The 15,078-nt window shown below is 42.3% G+C and overlaps 1 protein-coding gene across 1 annotated transcript; it reads right to left on the bottom strand.

The window, feature by feature from the left end:
• Positions 1-1,623: 1,623 nt before the first annotated feature.
• On the bottom strand, positions 1,624-7,070 carry AVPR1A (arginine vasopressin receptor 1A). The gene is made up of 2 exons (XM_084880390.1): positions 5,683-7,070; positions 1,624-3,151 (listed from the first exon to the last, which is right to left on the bottom strand). The coding sequence occupies exons 1-2, from the start codon at positions 6,605-6,607 to the stop codon at positions 2,865-2,867; spliced, it is 1,212 nt and encodes a 403-aa protein (XP_084736516.1). The 5' UTR covers positions 6,608-7,070; the 3' UTR covers positions 1,624-2,864.
• Between the last annotated feature and the right edge of the window lie 8,008 nt (positions 7,071-15,078).

Here is a 15,078-nt window from a genome sequence, read left to right as displayed (position 1 = left end):
TTGTGCTATCATAGATTAAAGTTGTGTTTTTTAATTACCAATGGTTTGTCCATTCTAGGAACTATAATATGTTTAGGAAGGAACTGCATGTTATCAGGATTACTAGATTTTTCTTTTTCTCTTTAAAAACCACACCCTTCCTTCAATCATGGTTGAAGACTGCTTTGATGATGATAGAAATTCTGTATGTATGACAAGTATGTAGTTAACCATGGAATTTCACTAGTTTTTTTCAGTTATGCTCCAAATGATATTTTAATATAAGAGCTGGGTAGTTCTATATCTTGAAAATACATGTCCCAAAAATTAATCTATTAAGTACATGATATACTTTAAAATGTTATTTTTTTCAATATCTACTAATATTTATCAAATACCCAGTGGACAATACCACCAGTTTCTCCCTGCAGTGATTATCTATCAATCACTTCCCCACTTCCACGTAGATACATTACTATGATGTACTTGCAGGATCTCCCAACAAATAATTCTGCAAAATAAAAAAGTGATACAACACATTTATTCTTAACTGCAAGCCTAACCCATAGAGAATGAGACCTTATACTTGCTTAGTGCAGAACTAGCACTGGATCTTCTGCAGTCTCTGACCTTTGTTCTGTATCTCACCTCCTGATGCATTTAAAAGGAGAAAACAGAGCGGGATATGTACCTGATTTGATAGATGTTCCCAGAAGTAAGATTGAAACTGAATTGTTTTATGTTTGGCAACCTATACAAGAAGCATGAGGTTATTGTTTTGCAACTAGATTTAGAAAAAGAAGTGGATTCATTTAGTTTTTGAACTATCAAAGAGGAGTTGTCACAAAGTTGACACTGTTACAGAAGGCAGGGTGATTGAGATGTGCCATTCCTCAACTAATAAAGAATTGATTAATTTAATTGATACCTCATATTGATAATTAATTGATACCTTTAAGAAACATTTTTATTTTTGAAAAGTATACTTCTAAGACCTAAGGGCTTAATGTCCATAAAACATTTGCAAACATTTTTTTAAAGGTATGTCAATCCAGGGAGTAAAAGGCCTGAGAATTTGTTGGTTTCAGGTGAAGTTGTTGGTTTCAGGTTCTCACAATGCAATCCAGTCCTCAGTTTTTATCTACAAAGTTATTTAAAAAAATAATAATAATAATAAACCACCAACAATGCTATTAAAATAACGATTACTTCCTTTAAGAGATGCAAAATATTTATGATGTATCCGCAAATTATTGCATGGTCTCTAAGAAGGAAAAGGAGCCAGACAAAATAGCAGAACAAACCCACTGAGTTCCATTAATAAAAAATGCAGTAACAACAGCCAAACAGTGTTGTGATTTATCTCTGTTTGGGAATGAGAGAAACTGATGCTCTCGGCTGGCTTTGATTTACCTGCATTCAAAGGAAAGCAAGTTCTGTCTTTTAAAAAGTGGAAAACAGGCAGAAGTCAGGCTCAGCCGTGCTGGCAGTGCTTTCCAATGAATCAGCGAAGCTATATTTAAGTTTTAGGATATTTTATATCCCAGACATAAAACCAACAAATTCTGGTTAATGAAAAGTAAACAGAAAAAGGTTGAGCTATTCTCAAGGCCCCAAGATTATAATAAAACATCCTCTAGCGTTTGTATAGCACTTGGCAGTTTATTTACGAAGATCTTTCACACACTTATTTCATTTAGTCCTCACAATGACTCCGTGAGAAGAGTGTTATCAACTCCATTGTATAGCCAAGGACATAGAGGTTATGTATTTTTAAATAATTTGCCAAAAGCCATGCATTTAATAATGAAGAAAACCAGAGGAGATGCAGAGCAGTTATTTTTTGTTTTGTTTTGTTTTGTTTTGTTTTTCTATCTCCCTCTGCATCCTGGAGAAACCCTGCCTTTCTTCTACCCATGCTGTTCAAAGGGTGGGAGATGGGAAAGAAAGACCAAGTTATTTTTAATTAAGTGCGAGGGGACATTTTATATCCTGGGTCCCTCTTTAGCAGACTTTCTTATCTATGAATTTGGACTCCCCAACCATGAAGTAACGATCATGTTATTATCCAGCAAACCATCTTGTTAAGGCCTATTTTCCAATAGCAGTGTGAGAGTTGGACACTGGTCAAAACATTCTAGAGAAAGTCTGCACCTTGGGCAATCCACTTCTACTTCTCTAATAAAACTGAGTATTCCTGATACAAATGTGACTTTAGAACGACCTTGCAGGAGAATAAAAGTATTATCAGTGAGTTGACACATTTTTCTAACCTTCAGCATCTTAGTCCATTGGCATTTCACAACCAGCAAAGCATGAGGAACCTAGAGGAGAGAACTGCCTGTTCTAAACTTCCTGTTTTGGAATTTTGGGTGATTTATAGCTTCTAATAAAACTTTCTTCTTTCCACTTTGAACCAGACACGCCCCTTTGAAGCCTTTTCTAGTTCATTTTTGACTCTTAACGCTGATGGATAGTGAGCTCACTTTGTTCAGAAATAAGGCCCCCACGTTATATGACTTCTAAACCAATCAAACCTTAGTTATATCAGAAATAAAAAGAGAAGAAACCAACAGCAAAATATAAAGTCAGGATGGTTAAGGTTTTTCCTTTAGAAATGTCTGTTATATTTCCTTTAGGAACTTGTTATATTTCTGGGAATTAGGCCTGAACATTGTAGTGTAGCATGTTTTTATTATTCTGTATAAACCAATTCATAGCATTTGGTCATAGCAATATGAAAATGCAACCAGAAACACAGTCTTATACCCAACAAATTGGCATATGCTTATCTGATGTAGTTCATTTGTTCTCAAGATGATGAGCTGGATTCAGCCAGTGGGCAAGAAAGTCTGTCCCAAGAGTCAGTCACATGACTGAGGGGCTCAGGTTGAAGCAGGAGTGAATTTGATGAACTTGGAAGATTTAGGTGAGTCCTTCCACGTACCCATGCTGTTTGTCGGGCTCTGGTTGACAGTGTAAGAAGTCTGCCTTCTGCTCAGACTGTCAGAATCTTCTTTGTTGAATGCTCGCTTCATGTTGTAGCAACACAGGAAGCTTTGGACACAGTCTTGCAGGAGATGGCCACTAAAAAACATGTATATCCAGGGGTTGCAGCAACTATTCAAGGAAGCCAGCAATGCCGTGATGGTGATGGCCGGGTTTTCCGACTCTAGGAAAAGCATAAGCAGAGATTGTTCAAATAGTCAAATGCACGTAACGGAGCACTGGATAAATTTATTTTTCTATTGACTCATGAAAGTAGGAAAAATTTATGGGTTAATATAGAAAGTGAAGGCTTTTGTTTATCAAGCAGGGAAATAGGTGGTGTGTGGGAATTGCCTGACTATAAAATATTTTTTTGTAAGGAAAATGCCTTGAAATGAACTCAGATATTTAAAAACACTCTTAAAATGTTTAAGTAGAATAAGTAAGTGGGATTTTTAAGAGGTTAAGAATATTAAATAACATTTTTTAGAAGTTTGCATCCTTTGTTCTAGTACCAGCATGTGCTAAAGGACACAGCACTTACAGAACTGCTACAATTGCAATGAAATTTCAAGAGTCTGTAACCACATACACCAAATTGTATTCATCCCAATAACTCAGGCAGAAGTATGACATCCCGCACCATGTTTAGTAGTTTAAAAATTTTAAATATTAAAACATATTCCTGTAATAACAAAACTATACCGAAGGGGATAGTTGAAATAGTTCCCTGGAGAATGCAGTATTTAGTTGTTGTTTTTTTTGTTTTTGTTTTTTGGTTTGTTTTTGTTTTTTGTTGTTAATTAGGAAATTCTTTTAATTTAAACAGAAAACCATCTTTGATTGTGGTTTAAAAATTAAATTATATTAAGAACAGTTGAATTAGGAAATTCCAACAGGCTCTTGAAACATTTTACTAGTATGTTAGTTTGCCCTGTAAAACTATGTATTATAATCATTCACTTTCACACTAGAACAATAGATAATACGCCTTTTTTGAAGATAGCAATAATTAGCAAGCACTGACTTTCTCTTGATTATCAAATACAAGCCTGGGTCTTCTCACTCATGCTATGCCAGAATAAATTACAGGTTATTTAATTATACTTTGTGCTAACATGCTATACTTTTAAAGGTGGTCATTATCCATGGCTAAGAATATTCAAAAAAGAATGGAATCATCCACATACCTTCACATAAATGAAGAATATTTAGTAATCATGTCTAAATTCTGATAGACTGATTCTTTATTTGATTGGCAATAATTAGGAGGCTGCTAAGATCAAACAAGACAGGAAACGGTAAACCAAAAATATAGAATTTATGTTATATTTTTCATCGGTAATATTATAGTCATGCATGAATTTTCATTTCTTTGAATTAAATTCACACTCAAATGTTTTATGTGTGCATATGAATTCCAAAGTATTTCACATATGCTCCTTAGTGAGTCCCAAATGACAGGAAGACAGTTCTTCCCAGATACCCGTTTACCAACTACAGTTGTTGGTAACATTCCTGTAATACAGTTCTTTTGAAAGTTTTTTTTTTCTTAATAAAAGGAAATATATATTTCAAGGCACAACATTAAATCATTTCTTTTGGGGTACATTCTAGTGAAGTTAGTTTTTCTAGTTTGTGAAGGAATTGAAATCAAACAAGCTAGTAAGTGTAGAGAACATTCTTCGTAAACTATTGCAAAGGTTGCATGAAGAGGTGTATAGCTGTGTGGTCAAGTTACGGCTGAAAGACTAATTAATTAGTTGAACAAATTTAGAGTTTATTAATAATTCTACTTTGAGATTCCCTCCAAGGAGTGTTAAAGTAGTTGTTAGAAAAGGATTGTAAGAAATGGAACCCTAGCTAAATGCCAAATTAGAAGTATTGACTTCCTAAGACTCTTTTTTCAGACTAAAAATGTACATTTTAACCTTGCCACAAAATTTTTTTTATTAATTGTGATACTTTTCACAAACTAATGAAAAGCAGTTGTGACGGTAAAAATATTTCCTTAAATCCAACAGATTTGAAAGTAAGATAATTAACATGGAGGTTAGTGATTGGCAAAAGTCACTCATATATGTATTGCCCATGGACACAGAAAACTGTGCAAATGGGGGCAAATGGAGGACATCTGTAATAGTGTCCACACACACACACACATAAAAGTTTATCATGGTTGCTGGACTCAAAAATCAACACATAGAACAATATATCAATAATCAGCAGCAACCAGTTAGAACGTAATTAAAAAACAAACTTACCATAGCATGAAAAAGTATAAAACTCCTAGGGAGAAATCTAATACAACACATGAAGGCCTTTATGGAGGAGAATTATTAAAGTTTATTGAGGGAAATGAAAGCCAGCCGCCTTGGAGTTGTGTGGCTCATTTTAGGGCATGGTTTCTGGATTTGTGGTCTTGGGATCACTGCAAACTACAAATGCAGATTCCTGGGTCCCGTTCCAAAGCTACCGAGTCAAACTGTCTGAGCTGGGGACCCCAGGAATACGCCCTTTTGAGAATTTCAGCCAAGGTGTAATTCTCATGCGCACAGAAATTTAAGATCAATGGTCCTAGGGGATATTATGGAAAGAACCCCCCCCCACCACCACCACACACACACACACACACACACACACACACACACACACACCCTACCCCCTGCCTCAGGACTCCATCCCAGCACTTTCCTCCCTGGTCCCGACACCTACCGATCCAGTGGAGGTTCTCGTCCCAGACGGACCACATTTGGACGACGAAGAAGGGCGTCCAGCAAACGACGTACGCCGTCACGATCACGAAGGTCATCTTCACGGTGCGGATCTTGGCGCGGGAGATGATCTTCACGCTGCTGACGCAGGGCTCCAGCAGCAGCCCGTTGTGGAAGGCGCCGGAGGAGCCCTGGGCGGCGGCGCCCCCCTTCCCCCCGCGGGGCGTCGTCTTGCCGCGGACGTTGCGCCAGATGTGGTAGCAGATGAAGCCGTAGCAGGTGCCCAGGATGACCACGGGCGCCACGAAGATGCCGCTGGTCATCCAGGTCACGTAGGCGCGGGCCCCCCAGGGCTGGATGAAGGTGGCCCAGCAGTCGCGGGCCCCCGTGGCGTTGTCCACCTGCACCATGGAGAAGATGAAGTACTGCGGCGTGCTCAGCACGAAGCTCAGCACCCAGGCGGCGGCGATCATGAGGCGCGAGCGGCGCGCGGGCTGCTGCAGCGTCTTGAGCGGGTGGCACACGGCGATGTAGCGGTCCGCCGTCATCACCACCAGCATGTACGCCGACACGAACATGGCGAACACCTGCAGGTGCTTCACCACGCGGCACAGCCCGTCGGGGCCCCGGAACCGGTAGGTGATGTCCCAGCACAGCTGCGGCAGCACCTGGAAGAAGGCCACGGCCAGGTCGGCCAGGCTGAGGTGGCGGATGAAGAGGTGCATGCGGGACGTCTTGCGGCGGGGCGTGCGGTGCAGCGCCAGCAGCACGCTGCTGTTGCCCAGCACCGCCACCACGAAGGTCACGGCCAGCACGGCGATCTCCACCTTGGCCAGCTCCTCGTCGCGCGCGTCCCTCGGCGGACCCCCGCCTGCCCCCCGGGTGGCATTGTCCCCGCTGCTGGAGTTGCCCCTGGCGAAACGCATCCTGGCCGGGGAGGCTCGCTCTCTCCCGGCCTCCGTGGGCGTGCGCTCCGGACCCGCCGCGTTCTCTCCCGCTGGCTCCGGGGGCTCCGCTCGCTCCGGGGGCTCCGCTCGCTCCGCGGGCTCCGCTCGCTCCGGGGGCTCCGCCCCCTCCGGGGGCTCCGCTCTCCCTCCCGCAGTTGTCTGTCTCCGGGCGCAGCGTCCCACCGGCCAGCCGCGCTGCTCTCCGTTCCTGCTCTCCCCCTTACCTCGGAGGAAACTGGGGAGGTGCGCCCCGAGCCTCTGGAAGCAACGGGCTCCTAACTCAATTATTTAGGCGGGGTTTGCTTCCTCAGAACGCGCGCTCTCTCACCCCAGTGGTTGGAGACTGCTCGGTGCCTACTCTCCCCACCTCCCTACCCCTTTTCCAGGGGGGAGGGGGGATGATTTTCCAGCCTTAACGTCGACGACTTGTCCTCTTTGCATCACAGCTGCAGGGGTGGGTGGGACCTGGAGACGTGCCTATTCCTCCGCATAAAAGGCGGGATCCTATGGTGTTCCCGCTCTTCTGTTCCAAAAATCAAAGTGCACAGGACGTGTCGTGCCTTTTCTGGGATTGCCACCATTCCCTCAAGCCCCCCTCCATGGCCACCTCAGCCCCGCATTTGACTTAAGCAGACGTGGGCAGTCCCTTTCCTAGAAATCCCGAGTCCACTCTGTCTGCCGGGCGCGCCGCTCTCGCGCCTGACACCGGCAGGACGCCGCCTCCTCTGGCCAGGTCTCACTTCGGAGCGCGGGGAGCCTGGAATTCTCTCTCTTCCTGCCTCGCCACTCCCTACCCTCCTCTGCCAAGTAACAACGGGTGGCTTAGAGGGTGCGCGCTCCCCGGGAACTTCTTGGCCGGCTCCCGGTTACCCTGCCCAGGTTTGCGGAGGGCAGGGACGCACTCACTCGGCCCACCGCAGCCCTCGTGGCCGCCGGGCGTGTAGCTGCAGCCGGGGAAAGGGTTGTCTCCCGGTTTTCCAGTTTCCCCCGTGCTGGGAGGAGATTTAGGAAGTTTTCTCTAAACTGGATTCCTGGTGTTTTCTCCCGGGAAAAGCCTGATTCCCACAGCGGGGATGCGCGGGAATCGGGCCACAGTAGTCCGTGGGGACATCGTCTGGTTATGGCTACATCGTGGGGACGTCTCTCCTGGTGGACAGAAGGCAGCTGCCGGAGAGCGGCCACCCAGGCGGCGCTGTCCAGAGCGCAGGAGCGGGCAACTGCCAGGCTCCGGAGCTGGGGGTGGGAAGGGGCGCGGGGGTGGGGGTAGGGATGGGGGTGAGGGATGGCAAGGTAATCTCCAGGCTGGAAGGCAGCGCTGCGAAGGAAGAGGGAAAAGACCTGTAAGTTACTAATTAGTTACTCTGGACAGCTGGAACGCAGCTGCTGGCCCAAGCGACTCAGAAATGCTCTTACTAGTAAGAGCCTTGCGTTTTAACTTCAGTGAAGATATGCTTTGAAAGACAGCAAGGGGGAACTGTTTTCAGGCTACTTCAAGAAAGAAAGAAATTAAAAAAAAAAAAAAAGAACCTACTCTGCAGATACACGAGCATGACTTATTATTTTGTTAAATATACTTTTATTGATTTCAGAGAGAAAGGGAGAAAGAGAGAGAGAAACATCAATGATGAGAATCATTGTTTGGCTGCCTCCTGCTCATCCCAAACTGGGAATGGAGCCTGCAACCCGGGTAAATGCCCTTGACCTGAATTCAGCCTGGGACCCTGCAGTCCACAGGCCAACGCTCTATCCCACTGAGCCAAACCAGCTAGGGCGACTTATTATTTTTTTTTAAATCAGAATGTTCATGTATTGTGACCATGGTATATATTTGCTTCAGAAAACTATCTGTGAAATGTAGGAACAGAAACCAAAGCTTTTCTGAGGTGCAGTTCTCAGCAGCAATTCCACTTGGCTTCCCAATTCATTCCTGCAGAGTCCCAAGGTTGTGACATTAAGGATGCTAGACTTGGCCTTTAGAGTCCGGCTTCCCTGTGGCTGTATAAACGTCAATTGTACATCTTAAGAAACGGGAATAAAAGGACCTGCTTTATCTATTATAAGGTTATCGTGAGAAGTAAAACAGTGCTCTGTGTGGGGAAATGCTCTCAAAACTACAGGCTCTGTTGCCTTGTTTCATGTTCTCCAAGATATTTTAAGAGGAAAAAGATTTTAAAAGTTCAGAGATGGCAATATAGTAAGTAAAAGGTTTTCAGACCATCTGTCTAGAAAAGGTCACTGACTTTGAGAGGTGGCCCCCTTTTAAATCACAAATTACATTAGTGCTCCTATGAGAAATAATGTCTGGCCTTAGAGTCCCTGGGTATTGCACAGGTGGTCCATTGACCAGACTCTGGCAACTCATTGCTCTTGGCCCTACACCGTGGAGTACAGTATTTAGGTTTCCGAAGGGGAGGGGTCTGCAGTACAGTGTCACTGGAGTTCCTTTGGGTGGTCTTATTCCCGAAAGCAGTGGTGGAGGCCTCTCAAGAAATCATTCATCTGTGTAAGCCGTCTGGTCCAATAATCAACCATATCCAATTTATAAAAATAACTTGCTAGTTTACATCAGTGGGCACAGTTGGAAGATATTTAGTGAATAGCAATGTTAGTTATCCTCATGCATTGTGTGTATGTATCTGACACATATGGAGATGTATAATATATGTATTCCAACAGGAAAAAAAAAATGTTCAATGCAGAATCCAGACCTCACTCCCTCTTTTAATCTACATAGTTTAAAAAAAAATGCATCTGTCTTAATTTTAGTGGTTCCATATTCAAAGGAAACCAGGACCAATGAAATAAACTAGTAGACTCAGTATTCATGTTCCTCACTGGAACTGCTATGAAAATTACTCAGTGGGGGTAAAAAAAAAAATGTGGTCTTAAATTGTGAAAAGAACATAGTAATCATTTCTGTGGAATCTTGTGCTTTTTCTTAGAGCAATTCACATTTGTTCTGTACTTCTACTAAAACATACTACTTTCCCCTTCTGACTCTCAGTGGATTCCAGTTAACATGCTTCTAGAAAATTAACAAATATCTGTGGCACATCACTAGGTCATAAGCTAGATTCAAAGAGGTATGTACTGATCTCACTAGCATTTATTAAACATTTTGTCTGTGCCAGACATTGTCATAAGTGATTTACAAGCATTACTTCATATAATCCTCCCAATGACTTTATGGGGGTCATTTCATTTTACAATTGAGGAAACAGAGGCACAGAGCGGATAAATAACCAGCCTTGGGTAACAGAGCTGGTCAGTAGTAGTAGGAACAGGATTTAAACAGAAGCAAGTGACTCCAGCAGAGTTTTCAGTCTTTTTTTTTTTTTCTCTCTCTCTCTCTTTAAATTTTATTTTATTTTATTTTTTCCTATTTTTTTTTATTGATTATGGTATCACATAATTGTCCTCATCCCCCCAATCCCATCCCAAGCCCCTCCCTCATATGCCCTCACACACACACCCCTCCCCATTGTCCATGGCCACTGGCCAGGCCCATATGCATGCACACAAGTCCTTTGGTTGATCTCTTCCCCTTTACCCCCACCCTCCCCTACTTTCCCTCTGAGGTTTGAAAGTCTGTTCAGTGCTTCTCTTTCTCTGAGTCTGTTTTTGTTCATCAGTCTATGTTGTTCATCATTTCCTCTAGATGTGTGAGATCTTGTGATCTAAGAAATACCTTTGTAAGAACCGAAACTGAGACAAGCCATAATGGTTATGCTGAGAGGCAAATGAATCAGTCTGTAGTGAGTTCCTTTCTGGACCAACAGTTCTTTTGAGTCCCAATTTCAATGTCAAATAGTTCCTTATGTGTACATGTCAGCCATGCTATTTCAGATCTGGTTGGTGGCCAAACGGTGGTGATGCAGGTCCAACCGTCTCTGGTTTGGTCCTGGGCATCCTTCAGCAGCACGCAGCTGCTGTCTGCTGGTGTGGCGAGGTGTTGTCAGCATCTTCCATCTCTGAATTGTTTCTCTTCTGTCTTCATGGCTGGAGCACTTCTGTCTATTCCTTTCTGTTAAGGATTCCAGATGGTCTCGGAGTTGTTTTCTGAAAATATACAAACATATTCTTGACCAAAAGTTAATAAAGGGATATTTTCTATAAGTTTGACTTGGGATCCTTTTTCTTCCCGCCCTCCTCCCCCAATGATTTTCCTCTGGCTTGTTTTGACACCATGTGTGTATTTTCATGGGTATCTTTCTGTTAGTGTTTCTAATGAAGGTTAATTGTCTAAAGTACAAATTTTTTAGATGTAAATTATTCACAGGATATTTTTCCTTACATGATATTCTTCCACTGTCACCCCCTTATTTAATTTAAATAATAGGAGACTTTTGGAAATTTTATAATGTAGATCCAGGTGACCACAACTGTTACCTGACCTTTCAGCTCATGCCAAGGCTGAAGCACCATGGTGGCTGGTACCATGAATCTCTCTCCTGCCCAGTGGGGTGAGCTGGACCCTCTCTGGAGAAGAATCATGGGTTCCCAAAAATATGAGATCAGCGCCCGGGCCTCATCAGCAGGTGAGGGTCCCTAAGGCAGGTGCTGGGCGTGGAGCCCATGGGGGCATAGACTACCAAGGAGTCAGACCAAAACTCACATCACCCTGCTTGGCCTGGAGGATGGCTGGTTAGCCAGAGAAGGGTAAGATTCCTCAGGGAAGGAACAACCTAAGTCAGGCACAGTTGCAGGGGGGCCATCTGGAGAGAACTTGGGGGTCAACAGAGGTGGGGCACAGACCCTTACCACCCCCCCTGCAAAGTGGCAGGCGCCTGAACCTTCTCCCATTCTGAGGGAGGTCTCCTACCCTTATGGCTGCTTCGCTTCCCATGCACAGCTCAAATCGGGACCCAGGTAACAGACAGAGACTTGGCTGACAGCAGCTGCCCTTTCACTGCAACAAGACTTGTTTGAGAGGTCTGGTACCCATGGTGTGAAAAAGAGGGTTTTTAATATCTAAATCCAGCCTAGTACCAGGAATGCTCAGGCCCTTCTCAAGAAGGCAAATAATCAATTTCACTAATACACACATGGTAAATAAGATTGTTGCTAGAGTGTTGAGTTTGACAGTTGAATAGTAGCCAATTTCTCAGAGGAAATTAATGTGGCTAATGGAAATAAATGAATATTCTAGAAAAACTGAGTGTACTGTACAAAAAGCTGTTCTTAAAGTGTTAACAAAAATTCTTATTGGCAGAGCATTTCATGGTAAAATTGCATAATATGTTATGAACCTAAAGCAGTCATAGTTTAGCACAAATAATTAAAATGTAAAAGCTATCAAGAGTTTTCAGTCTTTACCATCACACTGTGCCGCCATCACTGAGTTCCTGGGTCTTGCTGCTCAGATGGGGTACTTGGTCGGTCATTTAACATTTCATCTGTGCATGACATGTTCTCCTTGAGGACTAGCAGATTCTATAGAATCTGCACTGGTTATTCCATATCTTTGGTTTCCTCTTTAGGAAATCAAGCCCAGGACAATAATAGCAATAGTAGTGGTTGTTGTAATAGTAGTAATAATAATAGATAATATTAACATTTATCAATATCACATAAGCTCTTAATGCATGAGCTAAGAGTTTTAATTCATTATTTCATTTAGTATTTAAAATAAACTGCATATAGGAATACACTTATTGTTTTCCCACTTCATAGTTGAATAAAAAAAGGTCACGGAGGGTAAGCCACTAAGCCAAAGCCACAAGCTCCAAGTGGCCAAGCTGAGTCCCACCCGGGTGCATTTGAAGTCAAAGCCTGGGTTCTAACCTCTGGGCCCTACTGCCTCCTGTATATATCACAAGCACTTAACACATATTTGCAGTCAGAATGACAAATGCTTTAATACAAACTGGCTTTTCTTAACTTTTTGGTCCTCCTTTTCTTCTTCTTGAGGTTTGACAGAGGTTAGTTTTGAAGAAATACATTCTATTTCCATCCACTCCTCCTACCACTCACTCTGCCACCTCACACACACACCTCACATATACATCTCACACACTCTCACATATACACCTCTCACACACACACCTCTCACACACACCTCACACACACACACTCACACACACCTCACACACCTCACACACACACCTCACACACACACACACACCTCACACACACACCTCACACACACCTCACACACACACCTCACACACACCTCACACACACACACACACACACACACACACTTCACACACACACCTCACACACACTTGTCCAAAACTTCAGTTTTCTGAAAGCTTTTCCTTTTCTTATCATCAGGGAGGCTGTGATTAATATGGAATGGGTTGAATCTTATTTTCTATTAGGATTTTCATGGTGACAGTATATTTACAATTAATTTATTCTGGATAAAGCAGACATGTTGCCTGAGAAAAGTTTAAATTCATAGAACTGTCACTTCAATTTATATGTGAGAATCTCTGTGACTTAGTTTCATCAAATGTTTTCAAGATACGGGTGTAACAGAATAAGCTTGAAATATTTGGAGCTATACCTCAGTGTTCCTGAAGAGACTTTTATCTGATTATATGGAAAGTCAATGGGATGAGATAGCTACAAAGACACCATCATCACAATTTCCTGAGAACCTGTAGTCAAATGGACATGTGATGCTCTTTGTTCGTTCTTACATGAAGTACAATATTAAAAACAAAAAAATTAATATGTAACTGATGTTCATAGAAGTCTTACAGTTTTCCAGGATCTCTGTTTAACTTTGTACTTGAAAAGCCAGACCACCTTCTCCAGAGTTTAGCTATTCTTTTAGTGAGCACCTTGCACTGCCGTGAGCATTGTAGGAAGCTGCTTCCCACAAAGGACCCTGCATCTTAGCATACTAGAATCACAGCTCAGGTCCTTGGCCACAGAAGACTCAAACAGAAATAAAAATCTACAACATATCTTTAACATTACTTTTCAATAAGGTTGTGAATAAGGAGAATAAAAAGAGAAGCTGTATGCATTCATTTATTATAGCTATATTTTTCAGCTTAGAATGATATTATTTTATAAAAATTGAAAAGTGAAAAATATGAAGGAAATTAAAGATATTTCATACTACTCCCAACATCCACAGATAATCACAATTATAATTTACTTGTGCCTTTTCAATTCTTTTTCAATGTCTGTGTAGCTTATATACAACCAAAATTAGACCATACTATACATAATAATCTAATTTTTCAAATTTACATCATATTGTGAACTTTTTTCCATGTCATTGAATAGTCTTCTATATGATCAATTTCATGGCTTTGTAGTTTTCCATCATATTGATGCACCTAATTTACTTATTTTATATATTTCCCTTTCCCCTCCAAAAAATTTTGTTTTCCATTTATCTGACTCATTATGTCTCAGTTATTTCTGAAGACAAGGGAGGCAGAAAAGTATTCAAAAACCCAAATAATTACATTTTTCAAATATGTTTTTATTGATTTTAGGAGAGAGTGTAAAGGCGAGGAAGAGAGAGAGAGAGAGAGAGAGAGAGAGAGAGAGAGAGAGAGAGAGAGAGAGAGAGAGAGAGAGAGAGAGAAACACCAATCTGAGAGAGAAACATCAGTTGTCTTTGGTACACACTCCTACTGGGGACCGAACCCTCAACATGAGACTGTGCCCTGATTGGGAATCGAACCAGGGACCTTTCAGTTCACAGGGAAGAGTCAGATATATGGAAAACAAAATAATTAGTTTCATAACGGATGTCTTAGATTGGAGGATGTGGCTCAAATTGTCTTAAACCAGACAAACTTACCCAGCCACAGGCATGTCCCACACTAGCAAACAGCTCTCTGCATGGCACAGAGCAGTCCAGAGTGCACTCTGTCTAAGGAGAGGTGTACCTAAACAGGAAAATCCCCGGGGTGAGCCAAGCAACTAATATTCCTCTTCTCTCCAGAAAGAGCCAAAGTGTGGAGGAGCAGCCATGTACATAACTGTCTCTATATGAAAACACAAAACCAGAGGGATATGATCATCTTTATCCTCATATAACTGGACACAACTTAGTTCTAAAATGCTCTACCTGCGGAAGGTAACAAACTTAACGTGACTAATCCCAGGTAATGCACTTGATTCTAGTTTAAAAATTAGTTTGTTAGTCTAATGCCTCTTTCCCCACTCCTGTGCCTCACATTCCTCTTCTTCTCTACTTCCGCTTAGGGTGACCTAATGTCCTGGGGGTTACGTACTTTTCTGGTATCAGTAGACAATCTGTCACGGGCTCTTGTTGGCTTCAACTGAGAAGTGGAACAAACTGTCAGGAAAAATTGTTCGAGACTTAAAAATAGGCAGAAGGAATTCCTGGGTGTTTTTTCAGTAGAGTGATAGGCATTGTCACTGCATGCACCTTAAGTTGACTTTCTATTGACTAGCCTATTTTACAAGTCTGAGAAGGTAAGTTGTAGGAATCCGATGCATGTAATTCTTGTCCA

Source organism: Pipistrellus hanaki (genome assembly GCF_964339955.1).
Source record: "Pipistrellus hanaki genome assembly, chromosome: 3".
In the NCBI taxonomy this organism is placed as follows: Eukaryota; Metazoa; Chordata; class Mammalia; order Chiroptera; family Vespertilionidae; genus Pipistrellus; species Pipistrellus hanaki.
Note: the sequence above shows the minus strand (reverse complement) of the source record. Positions and strands in the feature narration are given on the sequence as shown.